At 40.2% G+C, this 22,414-nt stretch overlaps 1 protein-coding gene across 1 annotated transcript in view; it reads right to left on the bottom strand.

Moving 5' to 3' along the window:
• Nucleotides 1-22,414, bottom strand: part of gtf2f2a (general transcription factor IIF, polypeptide 2a) — a 76,945-nt gene that overhangs the window by 34,077 nt on the left and 20,454 nt on the right. The window contains exons 4-5 of the mRNA XM_052015350.1: nt 19,888-20,032; nt 6,721-6,753 (exon numbers count right to left, since the gene is read on the bottom strand). Coding sequence (XP_051871310.1) covers nt 6,721-6,753; nt 19,888-20,032 — 178 coding nt within the window. The remainder of the gene's footprint in view (nt 1-6,720; nt 6,754-19,887; nt 20,033-22,414) is intronic.

Genomic DNA, 22,414 nt, shown 5'->3' with positions numbered 1-22,414 from the left:
CCCGTTCTTTACAGCTTGGAAATGTGACTTCATAGCATGAAAATATAATGAATTATGATCTACAACTACAATATGATAGTAATTGCAAATATCAAACAATATTGTTAAATTCAACTAAAATAAGTATTTAAGCAATGATATTAAGCATGGAATGTGTTTCACATATATCAGGTTACAAATAAAGAATTAAAATCTAAAATGTTTCAACTTGTTTTCAACATTAATTGCAAATACTAAAATATCAGAAAATAAAAAAACTAACCATTTAGGAAAATGTTTTGTTTGAACACTGTCAACACTATGGGAGGCAAGAGGAGGGCTCTAGCTGAGATTTTTAAATCTTTGCTGGCCACAGGTAAGGTACTATCAGCCACAAAAATGCTATTTCAAGCTGATGACTATCAGCTTGCCACCTTTATAGATTGCTGGATCAGCAATGGAGGTAATTTGATATCCTGCTGCAGTAAAAGAGTCAATGAGAAATAATAGAACTGTTTTGACAAAGCAAAGAAGAAAACAAGCATTAATGTGAGGTGGTTGATGGATGGTTGAAGCAAAAATGGAGATAAAGAACAAGCATTGGTACGCATGGGAACCAGGAGAAATGCCTCAATGAAAATGGGTACCAGGATTAAAGAACATTATCAATTGAAGTGGAGAAAAACCATGTGCCTGCCAAAATCAAGTCCCACAGGAGATTGTTTGATTCAAAATATCAATGGCAGCTTTAAATTAGGGAAATTCAGAACAAATCCTACAATATTTCTCTCTCCCCATAAATCATTAACGTGGTCAATAATTCCATACCCCAACACTGCAACAGGAAGAATTAAAGCCATGGAAGGTTAATGACCTGAAACTTTGTTTTTCTGTTCGGAACACTGCCTGACCAGTTTAGTATTTCCAGCATTTTCTGTTTTGATTCCATCTGCCAATGACCTGATGTATTCAGACTTTTGTCCAAGCTCTCTACTCACTCCCTTAGTGACAACTATATTTTGATGACTGCATGGCAATGATTCTCTAACTGTATGTCATGGTATTTCCTACTCAAAACCATCCTAATTGACAGCAAGAAGAAAAACGTTTGACTTCAGCATATAGTTGGACTGAGTAGAAAAAAAGCAACTGGAATTTTATCTCGAGAAGTGTGAATTAATTTATTTGGGGAAGTACAATAGGACAAGGGAATGTACAACAACTGTTGAGTGGTGCAGAGAAACAGAGGGATCTTAGAGGGTATGCCCACAAATCCTTAAATATAGCAGGACAGTAGATAAGATAGCCAGAAGAACACTATGTTAACTGAGGTGTAGAGTATAAGAGCAGGTCCTGATGAGGGCTCACTGACTCTTTCTCTCCCCACAGATACTACCTGCTGAATGCTGCCATCACTTTCTGTTTTTGTTTCAGATTTCCAGCATCTGCAGTACTTTGCATCAATAAGAGCAGGAAGGTTATAAGACCATAAGACATAGGAGCAGAATTAGGCCATTTGGCCCATCGAGTCTGCTCCACCATTTGATCATGGCTGATTTATTTTTTTCCTCTCAACCCCATTCTCCTGCCTTCTCCCCGTAACCTTTGATGTCCTTACTAATCAAGAACCTATCAACCTCCACTTTAAATATACTCAATGACTTGGCCTCCACTGCTAGGACTTCATTCAATACTAACCCGGTTATAGCCCAAGTATTACGTATAATCCTAGTTATCACAGAATGAAAAAAAAGTTATAGCATTGCCAAGGATACTGAGACTTACAAGGATGGTGCCAGTGTTGGAAAATTGTGACTATGAGGCAAGATTGGATCAGCTGGAGTTGTTTTGTCTGGAAGTGAGAAAACTGAGGGGTATGGAATTGAAGTGTATAAAATTATGAGCAGCCTATTTAAAGAAAACACTAAGACCTGTTTCCCTTAGCTGAAGGGTCAAAAACCAGACAGCACAAGTTTAAAGTAATTGGCAGAAGGATTAGTTGCCAGATGAGGAAAGATTTTTTTCACCCAGAGGATGGTAAGTGTCTGGAACTCATTACCTGAAAGGGTGGGAGAGGCAGAAACCCTCACCACATTTAAAAAAAGTGCCTGGATGTGATCTGCAGAAGTACTGACATTAGGCTGACAAGGTTACAACAGACAACTCTGCTATATACCAGAGAGTTCCAGACAGTGGATGCATTGCACGAGTGTGTCATCAGTAAGATTCTAGGTAGCAATATGGCTTACCTTGCAGGAACCTTCTCATTGAATGTGGGTTTATCATGGAATTAGGAACCAGGTGATGAGAGGAAAACCCTCATCTCCTTTTGCCACATCTGATCTGCTGTGAAAGCTCAAAGATCAAGGACAGAACAGACCAGTGCAAAGAAAGCTGTGTGACTGCTAGCTTAGTTCTGGATGATGACCATGATTATTTCAGGTATGGTTACAGGCCAACTAAATGTTAATGGAGTACATGCCCTTGCAGCTGTACAACATTGCTGCATTAAAATGTGGCACCCTCAATACAAATCTGGGTGTCCTGTTCATGATTTGCAGAAGGCCAGTATGCAGGCACAGCAAGGAGAGCCAACAGAATGTTATTGCTTTGGGAAATGAATACAAAAGCAGGGAGGTTATGTTTCAGTTATATGGGGCATTCATCAGACCACATGTGGAAAACTGTATACAGTATTGATCTTCCTAATTTAGAAAAGGATGCAAATCCATTTAAGTAATTCAGAGAAGGTTAACTAGGTTAATATCTGGAATTGGTTGTCTCAGAAAACATTGGACAGGCTAGGCTTGTATTTATTGGGGTTTAGAAGAGTAATGGATGACTTGATTGAAACATTTAAGATACTGAGGTGTGGATGTGGAGAGACTGTCTCCTCTTGTGCGAGAATCTAGAACTAGGAGTCACTATTTAAAAAGGGATTGACAATTGAAGACATCAATGAGGTAAATTTTTCTCTCTCAGAGTGTTGTCAGCCTTTGATCTTCCTCAAAGGATGGTGGAGGCAGTGTTTTGGAATATTTTTAAGGCTGAAGTGGACAGTTTCTTGATAAGCAGTGGGGTGAAAGGTTACTGCAGGTGGACAGGAATGTGGAGTTGACGTTACAATCAGATCAGCCATGATCTTGTTAAATGGGGACTCGGGGTTAAAGAACATGTCTGGAGAAGACAGTAACATGACCTTCTAATGCTGTGTTGTGCGGATAACAGAAATTTTGTTTCCGTCTCCTGCACCAGTGCACTAGCCTAGAAAGATTCAAATGCACAAAAATAAATGTCTACTTACAATACAGTTCTGGCCCTGCTTTGTGCCTACAACATTTGACTTAACTTTATCAGCACTATCCAGTAAACTTAGTGAGATAAAGCTTCCAACTGAGGACCTTTTGTCAATCCCTCTTCAAGCAGGTTGTCTTCTCCTCATTCTCTCCAACATGCTGCAAGCCTTGTGGACCGGAGCATTTACGTCTGGGAGCAACAGCATTTTGTTGAATCTTTCGAGTCAAAGCAGTTAGCTTCTTCTGAAATATTCACTGCAGACTAGCAAAACTGCCAGGAGGTCTGGAAAATGACTAACCCACAACTAAATCCAACTAACAATCCATAAATAAGTTATCAACAAATTACAAGTAATTGATGTTCCATAAATAATGCAGTGATTGGGGTAGGGGTATGGTCCTTCCTGTTTTCAAACATGGGGTTTGTGCCCATAAGAAATGAAGGCATTGCATCAGCTATACTGTTGGGATCCAACTTCCCAGCACTTTTGTGTATTTAGAAAAGTACTGATTGGTGTCACTAACTGCCGGTTCTGCATACCTCCTACATCTGTGCACATCAGATGCTATAGAGGCCTTCCTAATATTTCTAGAATTTTCCTTATGACATTGAAAGAGGCCATTTGGCCCATCCAGTCTACGGCAGCTCTCAGAACAGTCTCATTAATCCCATTCCCCCACTTATGTTCCTATAATCTATTCCCTCTCATGCATACTCATCAACTCCACCCTGATTCTCCTACCACCCACCTGTGCTAGGGATAATTTACAGTAACCAATTAACCTACCAACCAGCACATCTCTGGAATGTATTTAGGAACCAATGCATTCATAGGGAGAATGTGGAAACTTCACACAGACAGTGCCCAAGTCAGGATTGAACCCAGGTCTTTGGAGGTGTGTGTCATCAGCACTATCTGCTGCATCACTGTGGCACCTGTAATATGACAGGTGGAGCAAACCAAACTACAAATATGCATTTACATCTTAATTGGTCCAAACCACAGGCATTGTGGAGCCAAATATTATGGCCTAGGTCCCTGTTTACTCACTTCTTTCAGCATCATTTCATTTAATGTATATTTAAAAATGCGCTGCCTCTTAGTAGGTCAGATAGTATATGTAGAAGGAGAAACAGTTAATGTGTCAGAGTTACCTTTCATCAGAATTGGAAAAAGGAGAAACATATGGTGAAAGATCAGTGATCTGAAATGTTAACTCTTATTTCTCCCTCCACAGATGCTGCCTGACCTGCTTGTCTCCTTTTATATTAAAAATATAACAATACACAGGGCAATGGGAACTGGTAGGAAGCAACAAAGGTGAAGATTTGTAATGAGTTGGAAAGTAGGAGAAATTAAATATCCAAAGGGATGGCTTGCAAGGTGAAAGATCCCTATCCATCCTTATCTCAGCCATATAGGTAGGAATCTGAGCGAATACGAGGCTATCAGTGAAACTGGGATGGAGGTGATGGCAGCAAGAGTCAAAAGCATCAGTGTGAACAGAAAGAAAACAGAGGACAGGATACTAAGTGAAAGAGGAATTCATCTTTGTTTGAACAGGATTAATGTCAAAAACTGGGAAAACAAAGTTTGATAAGGTGGTAACTCAGCATCAAGAAGGATCACAAGCAGAGGCAGAGGCTGGGAGATGTAGCATTGAGGAAAGGCCAGACACTGGTCACCAAATAGAAAAAGACAAATGAGCAAGAGGAACAGAGACAAAAATCAAGTAATCTGAACACATAAAGGTAGAGGAGGCATAGTGAAGAGAAGGAACATTAACAGGACAGGAAACAGGTACCACGAGAGAATGTATCAAAGGGAGAGGGGCCAGTGGTCAGGGGCACAGGAGACAGAAGCTCGAAGAGAGCATTAAAGGGAAGAGAGAGAGATTAAGATAGAAAGCATCAGAGAGAATATTAGAGAAGAGAGAAAGGCAGGGAGCATGAACATATGTCAGAATGAAGATTAACAAAGGCAAAAGCTTGCAAGCAACGATGAATGTCAGCAGGAGTAGGATTGGAAGGACTGGAACTAAAGAGTCAGTGATGACTGAGAACAGACATCTATTTTCCTAAAATCCCAGATTGTCATTCTGGTGTGCCATGGATCAGTTTAACTGTTATAGTCTATCAAACAAATCATTTTTTGTTAAAAATTAAGGCTGATTTTTTGGCACAGCATCATTTATGTGGCAATCTGTAAAATTCCTTAATTTAAATGTGTATAATTGATGCAACCATAAAAATTTGAAACCATCAATAGCCCAATGAAGATTATAATAAGGGGATAAGAATGAAAATCAAAAAAACAGCCCCTGCTGGAAATATAAAACAAAAGAAGATGATGCTGGAAGTTCTCAGCAGGTCAGGCTGCATGTGTGGGAGGAGAAACAGATTCAACATTTCAGGTTAGACTTCATCAGAACCTTTATAGCAAAAGGATATTTGGGCAAGTGCAAGTATGAAGAAGGAAACTTAAAATAAGCAATTAATGTAATACCTTTCTACTTCTGATATCATATGTCAGAGCAAAACAACCCAAATCCACTGTCCAACAACCAGATGGGTAAAATTTCTTCCAATATATGTTCCTTAACCATCACTAAACAAATTAAATGATCTGATTTGCTTTGCCAAATTAGGGTTATTAAATAACTTGAGTTGCTCCTTTCCAAAATAAATTCTTTGGATATAAAGCATTTTGAAACATTTGAGGTACAATAAATCTTTACATAAATTCAACTCTTCTCTGAATTCAGCCTTAATCAATATGCTCAGGTGTCACTGTTAGAAATGTAAAATAAAAGTCAGCATGAAATTATCCAAGCTTTCCACACAGGACACTTGGAGCAAAATAATACATTATGTAGTAGCTTGGAACTCGACTTCAAATGAGAATTTAAGCAAATAGCAAAAATGAAATACATATTTCAAGCTTTAATTTCCCATGACTGCTTTCCCCCTGTCCCAACTACACATTACTATTTTACTTAAAGAATAGCAAGATCCCACTGGACATAATCAATCATTTTACTAAAAGACTAGGCAAGCAATCTGCTGGAAGTCTTCTTCAATGAGACTAAAGCTGATCACTAGTGAGTCTACAAGTGTGATTTCAGAAAGTTTCACCCCTGTCCTCCAGCTCAACAGAGATCACAAAATAACTTGTAGAAAACTGTGATTTTGGTTACATATCCAGTTAAGGTATTGAAGGGCTTTTGGCAAATCAGGGCTGCTTCTTGTACATTTCCTTATCACAATGTTGATTATCTTCTAGAGTTCTCATTTATATTCTTGTTAACAAAAGGATATAGATACAAGATATTAACAAAAACACAAATCAATATACTTAATTAACTAGTCTTTGACTTTGCTGGATTCAATTATTTTCTGACAGTGAAATAAGAGCAAATATTCACTACATCAAATGACACTTACCACTGGTGCCATCAGATTTCTCTTCTGACTGTCCTAAACAAGATACAAGATAAAAAAAAACTTCTGTAATATTATCCTATGATAAGAAAAATGTACAGGAAAACAATTCTAAAAAGAGAAGGAAAATATTTCCAAATATAAAATTTAGCAATTTGGATCACAATTATTTAATAACTTCAGAATTCTGTTTGGTTGCTATGAACTAAAGGGTTTAAAATTGATGTTTAAAATATCAACACAATAGATTTTATGTAAATAACCTGGCTCAAATAAGTCTAAAAATCATTTGAACCTTCAGAAATATGATCCCAATTTATACTGAACATAGATGGAGGTCCTGCAGACAGCATTTTGTTTGATCTATGGATATGGGATCACTGAGAAGACATTTTATTTTATCATCCCTAGATTCCTTAAGGTTATGGTGAGTCACCTCCTTAAACTGCCATCCATGTCGTGAAGGTAAAACCATAGAGCAGATGGGTATGGAGTTCTACTATTTTTACCCAGCACTGATGTGTGTGTGACGTGGAGGAGAATTTTGGAGTTTTAGAGTCGGTAGATTTGGAAAAATACTGTCAAAGAAGCCAAGTCAATTTGCTGCAGTGCTTCTCATAGTACATACAGGATGCATGGTCCTTTACTGGTGGAGAGAATGGATAGTTGGATTATAGATGACAGCAAGGCCCTGCAAATACAGGGTGAAATATTTTTCATAGAAATAATTCATCTCTAATCCATTCAAGTTGGATTTATGTGGCTGGTCCACTTGAGCTTCTGGTCAAGGTGTTGCTGATGAAAGTTTTGGTACTGGATGCCGTTGGGGGTTGATTAAACTTTCCAGCTGGGAGATGAATATTACCTGACACACATATCAATCTATGCATGGGTGTTGTCTCGATCTTGTTCTAAAAACCCAGTGACCTTATCTGAGAAATTGTGAATGGAGCTGAATACCATGCAACCTTTATGACTAACCCCACTGGACATCGTGATGGGGAGACAGGGGTAGAAAACGAATGGAAATCTTATTGCTAAAGTAACTAGATGGCTGGATGTAGGATGTTGCCATGAGAAACACTTGCAGTTCTGTTCCAAGGCTCAGATGAGTAATATTCAACAATGTTGATCATATTCCTTTGTTCTATGACTCTATTGAACTTAAACCTCCATCATGGACTTCTCCTGATTTATGTAGACAGATCTTAAAAGCCTGGACAATTTTTCAGATATTTGGATGCATGCCAATATTGTACCTGCACCAGCACTAGTCTTCAATTCTGCAGCCAGGATCTCACATGAAGTGAGAAACACGATGATGCTGGAGGAACTCGGCAGGCCAGACAGCATCCATGGAGAAAAGCAGGTGGTCAATGTTTTGGGTCAGGACCCTTCTTCAGGACAGAAGATAGGAAAAGGGGAAGCCCAGAATATAGGAGGGAAAAGCAGAGCAGTGATAGGTGGACGAAGGAGGGGAGGCGGGGTGGGCACAGGATGGTGATAGGTAGATGCAGGTAAGAGATAGTGATAGGCAGGTGCGGGGGAGGAGGGGAGAGCAGATCCCCCGGGGGATGGGTCAAAGGTAAGGAGAGCAAGGAACAAAAAAAAGAGGCTAGGAAAGGGAGGAAGAGAAGAATCATGGTGGGGGGTGGTTGTGGGGAAGTGGGGGGGGGGGGGGGGGGGGTGAATTACCTAAAGTGGGAGAATTCAATATTCATGCCATTAGGTTGCAAGGTTCCAAGACGGAAAATGGGGTGCTGCACCTCCAGTTTGCACTTGGAATTCTCCCGGCAGTGGAGGCGGCCTAGGACTGTCATATCAGTGATAGTGTGGGAGGGAGAGTTGAAATGACTGGCAATGGGAAGATGCAGGTCACAGTTATGGACAGAGTGCAGGTGTTCTGCAAAACGGTCACCTAGCCTGCGTTTGGTCTCGCCATTGTAGAGGAGGCCACACTTGGAGCACTGAATGCAGTAGATGATATTAAGGGAGCTGCAGGTGAATCTCTGTCTCACCTGAAAGGACTGTTTGGGTCCCTGGATGGAGGTGGTGTCGGGGCAGGTGTTGCACCTATGGCGGGGGCAGTGGAAAGTTCCCAGGGTGGGAGTGGGGGTGGGGGGAGGAGTGAACAAGAGAGCCGTGGAGAGAACGGTCCCTGCGAAAGGCAGAAAGGGGTGGTGAGGGGAAGATATGCTTCGTAGTGGGGTCCCGTTGGATGTGGCGGAAAATGATGTGTTGGATACATAGGCTGGTGGGATGAAATGTGAGGACAAGGGGGACCCTATCCCTGTTGGGTCTGGGAGGGATGGGGGGGTGAGAGTGGAGGTGTAGGAAATGGCAGAGATGTGGGTGCGAGCTCTCTTGACCACAGCATTTTGCAGGGACCGCTCTGTCCACGACTCCCTTGTTCACTCCTCCCCCCCACCCCCACTCCCACCCTGGGAACTTTCCACTGCCTCTGCCATAGGTGCAACACCTGTCCCTACACCACCTCCATCCAGGGACTCAAACAGTCCTTTCAGGTGAGACAGAGATTCACCTGCACCTCCCTTAATATCATCTTCTGCATTCAGTGATGCAAGTGTGGCCTTCTCTACATTGGTGAGACCAAATGCAAACTGGGTGACCGTTTCGCAGAACACCTGCGCTCTGTCCGTAACCACGACCTGCATCTTCCCGTTGTCAGTCACTTCAACTCCCCCTCCCACACTATCACTGATATGACAGTCCTCGGCCTCCTCCACTGCCAGGAGAATTCCAAGTGCAAACTGGAGGAACAGCACCTCATTTTCCATCCTGGAACCTTGCAGCCTAATGGCATGAATATTGAATTCTCCCACTTTAGGTAATTCCCCCCTTCCCCTTCCCCACAACCCCTGCCCCCTACACCTTCTCTTCTTCCCTTTCCTAGCCTCCTTTATCTCCCCATCTCACCTTTTACTTATCCCCCAGTGGATCTGCTCTGCCCTCTTCCCCCACACCTGCCTATCACTATCTCTTACCTGCATCTACCTATCACCACTTTGTGCCCACTCCGACTTCCCTCCTTTGTCCACCTTTTCCCTCCTATATATTGGGCTTCCCCTTTTCCTATCTTCAGTCCTGAAGAAGGGTGCTGATCCGAAACATTGACCGCCTGTTTTTCTCCACGGATGCTGCCTGGCCTGCTGAGTTCCTCCAGCATCATCGTGTTTTTCATCTCGATTCCATCATCTGCAGTCCTTTGCTTCTCTCACATGAAGTGAATCCAATTGTATGAAAAGCAGCAGGGATCTCAAGAATAGGCTGATTAATTTTGAAGTCAGCAGAAGTAAAACTCAAAAAATAGAAATAATTAAAATCAACTAAAAAATGATTATTGAATCAATGATGTCACATACAGATAGAAGGTACCAAAATGAAATTTGATTTTATTCATATATAGGGTTGGCTTTTATTAGGTGGGCAAGGTGAGAATTTATTGCCCATCACCAATTAGTATTAAGAAGGTGATGAGCTTCCTTCATATATCAATGAATACTTTCTTCTGAAGCCATTGCCACAGTGCTGATGGATAGGGAGCCCAGCAACAATAAAGGAACAACAATATATTTCCAAATCAAGATGGTAGGTGACATGGAAGGGAATCTACTAGGGGTGGTGTTTCCACATGCTCACTGTCTTTTTTTTGGTGGTGGAGGTCATGGGTTTGGGAGGTGTTGCCATAATGGCTTTGGTGAGTAACTGCAGTGGATTTATCATTAGTATGCACTGCACTGCAGTTGTAGTGCACTGATGTTTACGATGGTGTGAATATAACAGTCTAACGTGGTATCCTCAATGGATGGTTAACAATGCTGCATAATAGTTTCAGCTTCTGATACAAAACAGTGTAAACTGAGCATCAAGATTTAAAGTAAATGACGTTGTATGGCAGCTGTATTCAGAGAGCTTCATTTCTCTTTCATAGTTGTTAGGTCCAGACATCAGCTTTGAGCTACATTTAAATTATGTTGTCAAAAAGTATTATGTTTTGTGCTTAGAGCGAAGACAACTCTACAATACTAATGTCATCAAGTACTCTTCATTTGTGATTACATTCTGTCACATCCTACATCCTCGTCTCAATTATAGTCAAGCTTTTTCTTGCAAAGCTTTTTACTTTTTAGTTCCAAGGCATATTGTAGGGATTGGGCAGCAGGAAATGCATCATCAACAGGGGAAAACAGTAGTATTAGCATTCCTAAAATAAAACTACCAAAATTATGACATTAGCATGAATAAAACTGCATCATGTGCAGATGAGAAAGGGCAAGAACTGAACTTGAAAAAAAGAACAGTGGCAAATATTGTGTTGGGGTGTGATGAATTTTGCTAGCAGTTCAGCATTGTGAAATGCAGATATCCAGGATTTACTGAGAGATTTAGAGGGACAAATCTATGTATTACTATTTTGTTTGTTCACTATCATTAAAAACATTAAAAATTTTAATTTTTTAAAACTTCATTTTAATAGTTTAAGAGGTCTGAATGATAGAAACATTTAATAACTATTGAAATTAACAGATCCCAAGCAGCACATCAGGCCTGGCAGAATCTGGCCCAATACATATACTATTCACAGTACAATGAACACCTTCTTCCTATAAAAAAAATGCTTAAACTGAACAATCAGTATTTTGTGAAAATGAATACTTATATTAATACGTACATCATATAAAATATAAATGTATTAAAAATATATGAAGCCAAACATTTATGACTTTTTTTCCACCTGGTGACAGAGACCATCTAAAATGAACTATCAAACTAATAAAATGAACTTACATGGTGCCTTCATATCCTTGGAAAACCCCAACAACCAATATATTAATTTTGAAGTATACGTTATGCTGTCACAAATAACAAAAGTAGCAAACTATTTGTATTGGTATTGGTTTATTATTGTCACTTGTACCGAGGTACAGTGAAAAGCTTGTCTTACAAACCGATCGTACAGGTCAATTCATTATACAGTGCAGTTACACTGAGTCAGTACAGAGTACATTGATGTAGTACAGGTAAAAACAATAACAGTACAGAGTAAAGTGTCACAGCTACAGAGAAAGTGCAGTGAAATAAAGTGCAAGGTCACAACAAGGTAGATCGTGAGGTCATAGTTGCTAGAAGGTCCAACTAGTGACCAGATAAGTAGTCTGTGGTTCTATTAGATAGTCATAAAGCATGGAAAGAAACCTTTCAACCCACCAAATCCACGCTAACGAGCAAACTCATGTTTACACTAATCCCACACTAATTACTAATCCCATCCCCAGATTATTCCATTCATATACAAAGTAGGGGCAATTTATTGTGGCCAATTTACTGGCCAACCTGTACATCTTTTGGGATATGGGAAAAAACTGGAGCACCTGGAAGAAACCCACGAGGTCACATGGAGAACGTGCAAACTTCAGATAGATAGCACAGATCACTGGACCTGGAAGGCAACGGTTCTACCAACTGTGTCACCCTGATGGAGGAATGTGCTCAGAACAACAGAAGAGCTCCCCTGTCTTCAATTAGCAGCACATACATCCCTCACACCCCACCCAAACAACAGTTTCTCCTCATTGGTTCCGTCAACACTCATCTTTAGTTTATGGTTCTGCAGAGAACTGCCAGCTGTCCTCTGCTTCCTGTTCTTTTGTCCCCGATTTCTGTGCCTGTTCACTGAAATGGAGAAGTCAGAGACAAGCAGGAGGTCAGATGCCAGTGCGTCAGAACTCCCACTCTGCCACCACTGAGTCTAGCAACAGAGCAAAGATATAGGGAAGAGAGGGTCAGTTCCACTATTTCCAATTTAGTGGAGTGCATTCATTCCAGATTCACTTCTACTACTTCCAATTTAGTGTATTGCATTCATTTTTACAACTTCCAATTTAGTGTACCGCATTGACTTCTGCTAAATCCAATTTAGTGTACTGCATTTGGTGCTCATAATGTGGTGTCCTCTATGTTGGAGAAATTAATTGCAGATTGGGTGACAGCTAAGTAGAATGCCTCCCTCCATTCAGTCTGCAAGAATGACCCTGAGCTTCCAGTTGTCTGTTATTTTAATTCTCCATCCCACTCACACTTGTACCTCCTCCTTTGGCATCCTACACTGCTGCAATTAAGTTTATCTCATCCTAAAACTAGAAGTGTTACAGCCCATAAGGCTCAACATCAAATTCAATAATTTCAGATTATCAAACCCATTTGTATCAGATCTGGCCAGTTCTTTGATGAAAAAACATCAGCCTGTAATATTAATTGGGCTTTTCCTCTCTCTCCATGATACCTGACCTACTGGGTATTTTCAGCATATGGTTTTATTTCAGATTTTCACAACCGCAGTATTTTGTATTCCACAGCACTGCCTTTTTTCTCTCTCCTCTGCCCTCATTTATCACTTTAGAACATAATAATATAAGAAGTAGAAGCAGTAGGAGGTCATTAATCCCATTGTACCTTTTCTGCCATTCTACAAGATCATGGCTAATCTTTATCCCTAGCACCACTTTGCTACACTAACCCCATATCCCTTCATTCCCATAATTGAACCATCTGTCTTGTGTAGGGACTCCCCTGTTACGAATGACCTGACTTACGGAAATCCGACTTTATGAAAGTTCTCCCATACATTTTTAAAGCGTTTTTCAAGCTAATACAGGAAGTCCCCGGGTTACGAACGGGTTCCGTTTTTGAGACTGTAGGTAACCCGATTTTGTGTATAGCTCGGAACAGTGTCCGCGCATGCGCACTTTGCCCGGGGATCGCAGCTGCACATGCGCACTTGGCCCGGGGACCACTAAGGTCGGTTCATAAGTACAGACGTTCGTAAGTCGGGCGTTCATAAATTGGGGACTTCCTGTAATAATAAATTTCATGCTGTTCATTAACAACTGGATAAAGTATATATTCCATTACTTAAAGTTTGGTGATTATTCAATGAAATGAAACTACAGCAAGCGTATATAAAGTGATATGATATGGGTTACTTAGAAAATGGACGTTACTGACTTATGGAGAATTCGGCTTACGGATAGTTCTCAGGAACAGAACCCTTACCTAACCCAGGGACTGCCTGTATTTAAATTTCCTCCAGACAGATTAGCTGTAACTAATAAGCCTTCATCATCCTATCTCAGCACCACTTGTTTCATTCAGTCTCTACTGTATCACAGACATTCCCTTTGTTCTGTGCACCCTTCTCTCTTTACAACTTAAAACATATTTGATTTCTAACTTTCCCTGTGTCTGATGGAAGGTCATTACCCTGAAACATTATTTTCTTTTCTCTCTCCACAGATGGTGTATTTCCCCCATTTCCTTTTTATATTTCACATTTCCAACATCTGCAGATTTGTGTCTTTCTAACTGACTTCACAGGCACTTTACATTTATATCGCACCCTAATTACAAACTTTCTTCCAGAGAGATGACACAATGTCTTTCAAAAGAATCATAAAAATTCAAGGCACAGGAGGTAACAATTAGCCTCATTGTGACCACTGAAGCCTAGAAGAGAGCCAATTAGGTTTCTCCCTATTCCTACCTTGCAAGTTATGGTTCTCCCAGTGCTCATCCAGGTACCTTTTAAACATGGTGAGAGTTTCTGTCTCTTTCGCCCTTCTTTAGTAATGAGTTCCAGCCCATGAATATTCTCTGGCTGAAGAGATTTTTCTTGGCCCCCCACTATTAAATCCATGTTACCCAGTTTTCAAGCTCTCTGCCAAGGGAAACATATCCTATGATTATTTCACACACCCCAATCTTCCTTGTTGCAAAAACAATTCCACTCCAGTGAGTCACTTCTCATAACTATAACTCTCCTCCCCTGACATAGATGACTGAAAGCAAGGCCAGAAAGATATTTGAGTAACTTTTAATACTAGTTAGGCAGAGGAGCTCAGGGGGAGAGAATTCAAATGGCCACTGATTACTGAGTAGAAAGAGGGGAGTATCCAGGTCAGATACAGAGGATCAAAAGGGGCAAAAGGGAGTTTAGAATTGGAGAAGGTTTCATAGACAGGGAGAGCCAAAGGCAACATAGGAATTTGGATTCAAAATTGTGGACTTTGAACTCCATGCTTTGTGAACATTACTGGAATGGAAGCCAACAAATATAGGGATTATGGCAAACAGGAGTTGGAACACTCGCCAAAAGTTTTGTATCCTGTGTCCAGACATTAGCAAAGAAGAAACTGGAAAATTCAAACCTGGAGATGATAAAGACATGGGCATAATGCATAGCTGCAATGAATGTAATCAGCTTCCAGCTTCGTTTGCAAACATAACCGGGAAAGTCAGATGTTTGTCAGTGAGTTTTTTTCATCCAGCTGCAATACAAAAACACGAACCTGGCCAGCCATAGCACGGGAGTCAATAGCATAGGTCCTAGCTTATAGGCTGTGCTGTATCAGCTGACTGCATTACAACAGTACTCTTCCACACATGTTGTGGTCCTAAAGTCTTGTTTTTCAAACTTGCACTCAAACTTTCTGCACTTAAGAGTGTGATATTTTCTTTGGGCTTTCATGCAAGAAACTGTTGAAGGTGTTATTTCTCAGTGTGTGTTAAAAGTATTTCAAATGCCATCTGCTTGTGGGAATGGTTCAGATGTTTGTGAAAAATCCTGTAATTAAGTTCTTGGTGCTTTTGCTTAAGGGAAAGGAGGTAGTTTTTTCAGAATCTCAACCTCCCTTAAGCAATACCACCAGGAGCTTAATAGAAGGGTATTTGCTGTTCGTAGCAGTTTGCTGTTGAACAGTGACTGCATTCCAGTGAAATTCATTGTATCTGAAGCACTTAAGATATTTCTCAGATATGCAAAAAATGTATCTTTTCTCCAATCTGGTGAAATATTTCACTGGTAAACCATGAGAAATGTGAAGGTGAGCAACTTTAAAGTAAAATGCTAAGATCAAAAAAGAAAAAGCCATGATAATTATCAACGAACTAAGATAAGATGATAAAAGATGAAAAGTTTCTTTCATTACAATTGATCAGTAGGATGTACACGTGACACTCTGTAGCAGTTCAGCAGAAACTCCGCAAACTTAAACTTGGCCTTTCTCCTGTTCTTTGGAAAGATGTCAATAAATTGAAGTGTGAATCAATCTCTGATAACTGAGCCATCAATTCATGGACAACGCAATGAGATTACTTGTCTAGCTCTACACTGCAGAATTATACAACAGGCCCTATATCAAAGCAGTTAATGTTGAATCATTGAAACGCAAACAAGGTAATTTGTCAGAAAATATTTTTGGATATCATGCAGATAGAATTTGAGACATGATATATATGCATGGGGGAAACAATTAACATTGGAGCTATGGTTCCCAAAACTTTCTGCCACTGGGATTTTCCTCACCTTACGCACATTTTGCTTACAGAGCAGGACTACTAAGATTACTCAACAATTTCTTTGCTTTATTATGATTGTATCCTATGTCCACCAAAGTGGTAGAAAAATAAGACTGTTCTTGATCTCTTTTTCTCCAGCACATCTATTCACTCTATCCTGATATAGAAGTACCACAGAGCAGTATGAGAGAAAAATGGTATAATAATGTAGTCTGAGATCAGAAAAGGAAGTTACAAAGAGAGCAGGAAAAAGTTCAACGTTTAGAAATTACATCATCAAAATAACTCAACTGCAGTATGAGATAAAATTAATTGGAATATTGGAGAAATGTTATTTCATATTTCTAAAGGCCAGGTCATGTTTTGATCTACCTTATGGAAGTCTTTTAAGCAGCAACAAAGAGGATGGGCTGTGAATGTGGTTTAGCTGATTTCAAAAATACTTGAAAGGTGGCACATAAAAAGATCATGTCCTAGAAAATGGCACAAATGGGTATGGTAAAAATAAAAACAAGGAAAACAAAGGAAGTAAATGTGCATTCTTCTAACTGCAAGATGGGGTAGGTGATCTTTCAAAGGGCTCTCTGCTGGAATAGCTATTATTTTTACATAAAACCACCTATCACTTCTCATGACTTTCCAATGTCATACTGCTTCCTAGCATTAAGTGCATCATCCAGCAGTTAAACATTCAGAAGTCAAAATCTATCATGTTAAGGCCCTGCCACAAATTCTGTACCCTCACTATCAAATCTGATCTGGCCGTCGCCTCAGGCCGAGTCAGACTGTTGGCAATACTGGCACTCTCCCACCCCACTGGCATTCTCTGACCCCCAGGCAAAGCTACTGATTGCTTATCCTCTCCATCACAAGCCTGTCAACTTCCACCTTTCCAACATGTGCAATGTCAAGTAATACATGAGAAGTCTTACACCACAGTGTACTTCCTGTAACAACTTCTTCCATTACAAATTCTCATGTAAAAAAAACTGAGTTAACTTGCCACACTGTAATTAGATATTTGCTTCAGTGGGAAGGGTAGGCATCAACAGCACATCTATGAAGATAGTTTCATTACAAATATGGATTGAGGAATCCATGAACTAAATACAGTGCTAAAAGGAACAAGTTATATGACTTTAAAAGGGAGAGGGAGCATGCAGGAGTGCAATATTTACATCAACCATTGCCCAATGTGGGCTATAATGCTGTTTAACCACAAGACTACTTTTAGACATTTGGAAATGCTTTTCAAATCAAATTCTTTCCCCATCTAGGAATTGCAGTGTATTTCATCTGCTTTACTGAGTTACACATGAAATCTAAATGCTCTAAATAGATAGCGCTGAAACCGATATACAGACATGTGAAGCCAGGCTGTGGTGTTTGAAATGTGGGGGGAAGAAAGCAAAACATATCTGCTCGATTAAAAACAGACAACGCTGTAAACACTCAGCAAATCAGGCAGAGTCTGTGAAAAGAGAAATAGAGTTAATTTTTGAGGTTGAAGAGCCTCTATAAAATTGGAAGAAAATAAGGAGGATAGGAAAAAGGGAGTACCTCTGATAGGCTGAGGTTAGGGTTGCCCTGGGGATAAGTTGTACCTATCATCTGGCCAATGGGAGCAATGAGGGAGAGGGAGAGGGATAGATAGATAGATCATGGTCCTTTGTTCATAAAAACTGTCAAATGAGGGCAGTTACAGTGTGAAAGCACATATGATGAATGCAATTGTTGCAGAATACAGGGCTGCAAGACGTACCCAGTAGTTCAGACTGTGCTATTGAAGAGAGGAAAAACTGACCCAATTGGATGGATGACCTGGCCCATTCTGATGCAGACAGAGAAAGTAAGTTACCAGAAGTTCTAGAATTCAATACTGAGCCCAGAACATCGCAACATGTCCAGGCAGAAGATGAGGTGCTGTTCCTCAAACTTTCACTGGGCATCTTGCAACAGTGCAGGATGCAGGAGAGAGAGTGGGATAGAGAATTTATGTGGCAGGCAAAATGAAGATTAAGTCCTTCACAAAGCAGTCATTCAATCTTGCTTTCGCCAATAGAGGGAAGACCACATTGTGAATATTGTGAATGCAGTAGACAAGATCAAACGAAGAGCAAATGAATCATGTGGAAAGACGGTTTGGATCCCTGGATCGTGAGAAGGTGAAAACTCAGCAGTTGCATCTTCTGTAGTTGCATGGGAAGGTGCTGTAAGAAGGGCAGTGGTTGGTGGAGACGGCAGAGCTGACCAGGGAGTCACAAAAGGAACAGTTCCTTCAAAATGCTTGAAAAAGAGGGGAAGGAAAGGAATATCCAATAGTGGAATTTCATTGAAAGGGGTAGAAACCTTTACCTTCAACCTTCACTTTCTCTGTCTGCATCAGAACAAGCCAGGTCATCCACAATATTGGCTCAGTTTTTCTCTCTCCATTGGCATAGCTTGGCATGTCATACAGCCCTGCATATAATGTATTTTTCATTCCTTTGTCTAAGTTCTCATTCTCTAACTGCCCTTATTTCATTGTTCTTATGAACAAATGACCATGTTCTCTCTCCTTAATGCCCACATTAACCCATGAACAAGATTATCTTATTTGCAATTTATCCCCAAGGGCAACCCTGGCCTCACCCTATCAGAAATATTCCCTTTGTCCAATTCATTCCCCACGCTCCCTACAATTCTCTTTCTCAGTTCTGACAAAAGGTCTTTGATCTCAAAAATTAAGACTGTTTCGCTTTTCTAACCTGCTGAGTGTTTCTAGTATTTTCTGTTTTAGCATCTCTAGTTCTTTGATTTTCACTCAGACCTAGACTATTGTGAGGAGACAAGTTGAAATTAAATCAAAAATTAGTGTTTTGATGTGGCACAGCTTTCTGGTTTAAATCATAAATGTACCATTGAATCTCGTAATGTCAAGATCCAAATTTGTATACCTAGGAAAAGGGTGGCACAGCTAGAGCTCCAGCAATAGAACCATAGAACAATAAGGCACAATACAGGCCCTTCGGCCCACCATGTTGTGCCGCCCTTCAAACCACACCTATGACTATCTAACCCCTTCCTCCCACATGTCCCTCTAACTTAAATTCCGCCATATGCCTATCTAATGATCTCTTGAACAAGAGATCTGGGTTTGAATCTGACTTCTGTTGCTCTCTGTGTGGAATTTGCATGTTTTCCCTGTAAATGCGTGGGTTTCCCCTAGGTACTCCAGTTTCCTCCCATTTCCCGAAGATGGCCAGGATGGTAGATTATTTGGCTACTAAATTACCCATACTGTGCAGGTAAATAGTAGAATCTGGGGAGAATTGGGGGAGAATAAAATGGGATTAGTGGAGGATTCTGCAGGGAGTTGTGGGGAGAATAAAATGGGACTAGTGTACGATTAGTGTAAATGGGTGGTTGATGGTTGGCATGGGCTTGGTTGGCCATTGTGTGTGACTACGACACTTATGACCTTGAATTTTCTATTTTCAGAATAATGCAACCAAAGTCATTTCTGGGTTTGACCAATATTACTCATACAGAATCAACGACCATCAACAATGAAAATAATTCTTCCTCCTTCTGGTATAGAGAGTTTTAAAGGATTTCAGACCTCGGGGCAATGATCCAAATCAGGACCATGACCAGTGCTCACTGAGCTAACACGGAAAGAGCAAGGGTGTTATTCCCAAGACAGACGTTTTTAAACACAAAAAGCTACAAACAGAACAAGTGTAATTTTTCATCATGTAATATTAATACCTTAACTGAAACCCTGGATATATTTACACATTTTAGCATGCTCACCTGATGGTCCTTCCGTAAAAACAGATAACGTCTGTCCTCCAACGCTCTGCATTGTGAATGGATGCTCTCTGGGTGCACTGATTGGTGCACCTTTCCCACTAGCATTCTGGATACATGCAAGCTCTTCACTTAAAGTGAAAGAAACCTAAATGGATAAAAGTAGCCAAGTCAGGTATTGCAACTTTATAGGGCTAACAAACCACTCAAAATGAAGCCATGTGATTCAAACATTTGATGCACCTGCAACTTTGAGGGTTTTTTTTGAGTTTTCTCATGTACCACCCTTCAGAACTTTATCAACAGATAACTGAAAAGCCAGCGATTGAGTCATTCAGAAGCACAAGTTATAAGCTTCAGCTTTTACAGTTGTTAAAGCATACACTGTGGACATGTTCAAATTGGGCAAATGTTGTCATCGCAGATATGAAACACAGCTGTCAAACAGTTTTTCCATCAATAATGTCTCATTATGACTCTTAACTAAAGAGTCCCAGATATGAAAGGTAGTAAGGACACAGGGAACTGCAAAGACCAGAATTTGTTTTTTTTATCTTTCAAATTTCAATATTATTGCCATTCAATAAATTGTTAGGTTTTAGAACCAAACTTATATTCTGTTCCTCTCGACAAAGATGCTGCATGACCTTTTCGTTTTTACTTATGACTGTATTTATGTGAATAGCATAAATATCAAAGCCCAACTGCAGCTTTTTCTGAGAAAATGTTGTTCTTAGGCAGTCCCTCAGAATCAAGGATGACTTACTACCACTCTGGTTTTGTGGATTCTGAGGTGACTGATGAGGCTAATGTGGGATCTGCCGACTCTTCCACAGATGAGGCAGGAGGGGCTGATGGGGTGAGGGGGATGTAGGTAGTTTGTGAGGTGGCTTCATATTCATGTGTCTATCTAAAAACCTCTTAAACTCCACCAAACTTCCTGCTTCCACTACTATCCCTGGTAACCATTCCAGGTACCTACCACTCTGCATATAAAACTTCCCCCCTCCAACCTTAAAAGCATGTCCTCTGGTGTTTGATATTTCTACCCTAGGGAAAAGATTCTGACTGTCTACCCCAGTTCAGAGAAGGTTTACAAGACTAATGGGTGGGTTGTCTTGAGGAAAGGTTGGGTAGGCTAGACTAGCATTTGCCCGAGTTCAGAAAAGCTAGAGGGGACTTGATGGAAACATGAAAGATACTGAGAGGTTTTGAGAAGGTAAATATGAAGTAATTGTTTCCTTGCGAAAATCTAGAACCACAGGTCAATGTTTATAACTAAGGGGTTGCCCATTCAAGATGAAGATGAGACACTTTTTTCCATCAGATGATCATGGAGTCTCCGTAACTCTATTCCTTTCAGGGTGATGAAAGCAGAGTCCTGAATATTCCAAGGCAGTAATAGACAGATACTTGATAAATAAGGGTTGAAAGGCTATTGTGGGTTGACAGGAGTGTGGAATTTGAGGTTACAATCAGATCAGCCATGATCTTGTTAAATGGAGGACTCTAGAGAACAGACTGGTACGTTGGTGAGATTGGAGGGTGAGAGACTTGCATTTGATGTTGGGGACATGAAGAGAAGATTGATATGTTGTTGGGCTCGGGAGTAGAGAGAATGGTATTTGGTGTTGGGATTCAAACAAAAATTAAACTATTTCCAACATCACACAGAGTTTCTGAGCATTTTTTTTCCCATGCTATTAATTCACAGTCGAGTTCTATGGTTTGTATCTGTTTCATATGCCAAGAAAGATTTGGGAGCTAACTGAAAGATGATGAGGAACAACAATAGTGAAAAGCACGACTTCAATTAGCTATAAACAAGTAAACAGCTCTGTCTTCTATATAGGCGGCCAAGACGGAGTCATATAATCCTCAGCATGGTCTTGCAACAAAGCTATTAGTTTCTTTCCCTTTCATTATTCCAGATGGAAAATACATAAATTCATCTGAAAATGTAATTCTCTTTTATCGTTTCCACATGCAATTTCAGGCAACATCCAAGGTCATAAATTATCTAAATGTTCATAATTATACTCCTATACTGAATTTAAAGAAAGCATTACAAAGTTGGCATGGCTGAAAATATACTGCTCTTTAAAAACTGAATTTGGTGCTGAAGATCTTAATACAGACTGTTGTTGGAAAACAATTCTCAGACATGACACGATGTGGGTTTTGGGTAAGGTCTGAAGAAACAGGAGAAAACAACCAAGAGGAGGAAAGATCTTTTTGTACTACAGCAAATTGTTATGGTCTGAACCACATAATATGGAAAAGTGGTGGAAGCAGATTGAATAGCAGCATTCAACAGGAACATAATGGAGAATTGAAAGCTCTGGGGAAAGGGATGAATCAGAACAATGACAATGTTTTTTCATAAGCCAGCAGAATCATGAAAGGCCAAATAAATTCTTTCTGTGCTGTATCATAGAGTCAGAGAGATCCAGCACACAAATAGATCTCTGGTCCGAGCCCACACTAACCATCAACCACCCATTTACACTAATACAACATTAATCCTACA

The sequence above is a fragment of the Pristis pectinata genome, chromosome 4 (genome assembly GCF_009764475.1).
Source record: "Pristis pectinata isolate sPriPec2 chromosome 4, sPriPec2.1.pri, whole genome shotgun sequence".
Taxonomy (NCBI): domain Eukaryota; kingdom Metazoa; phylum Chordata; class Chondrichthyes; order Rhinopristiformes; family Pristidae; genus Pristis; species Pristis pectinata.
This window is presented reverse-complemented; position numbering and strand designations above follow the sequence as displayed.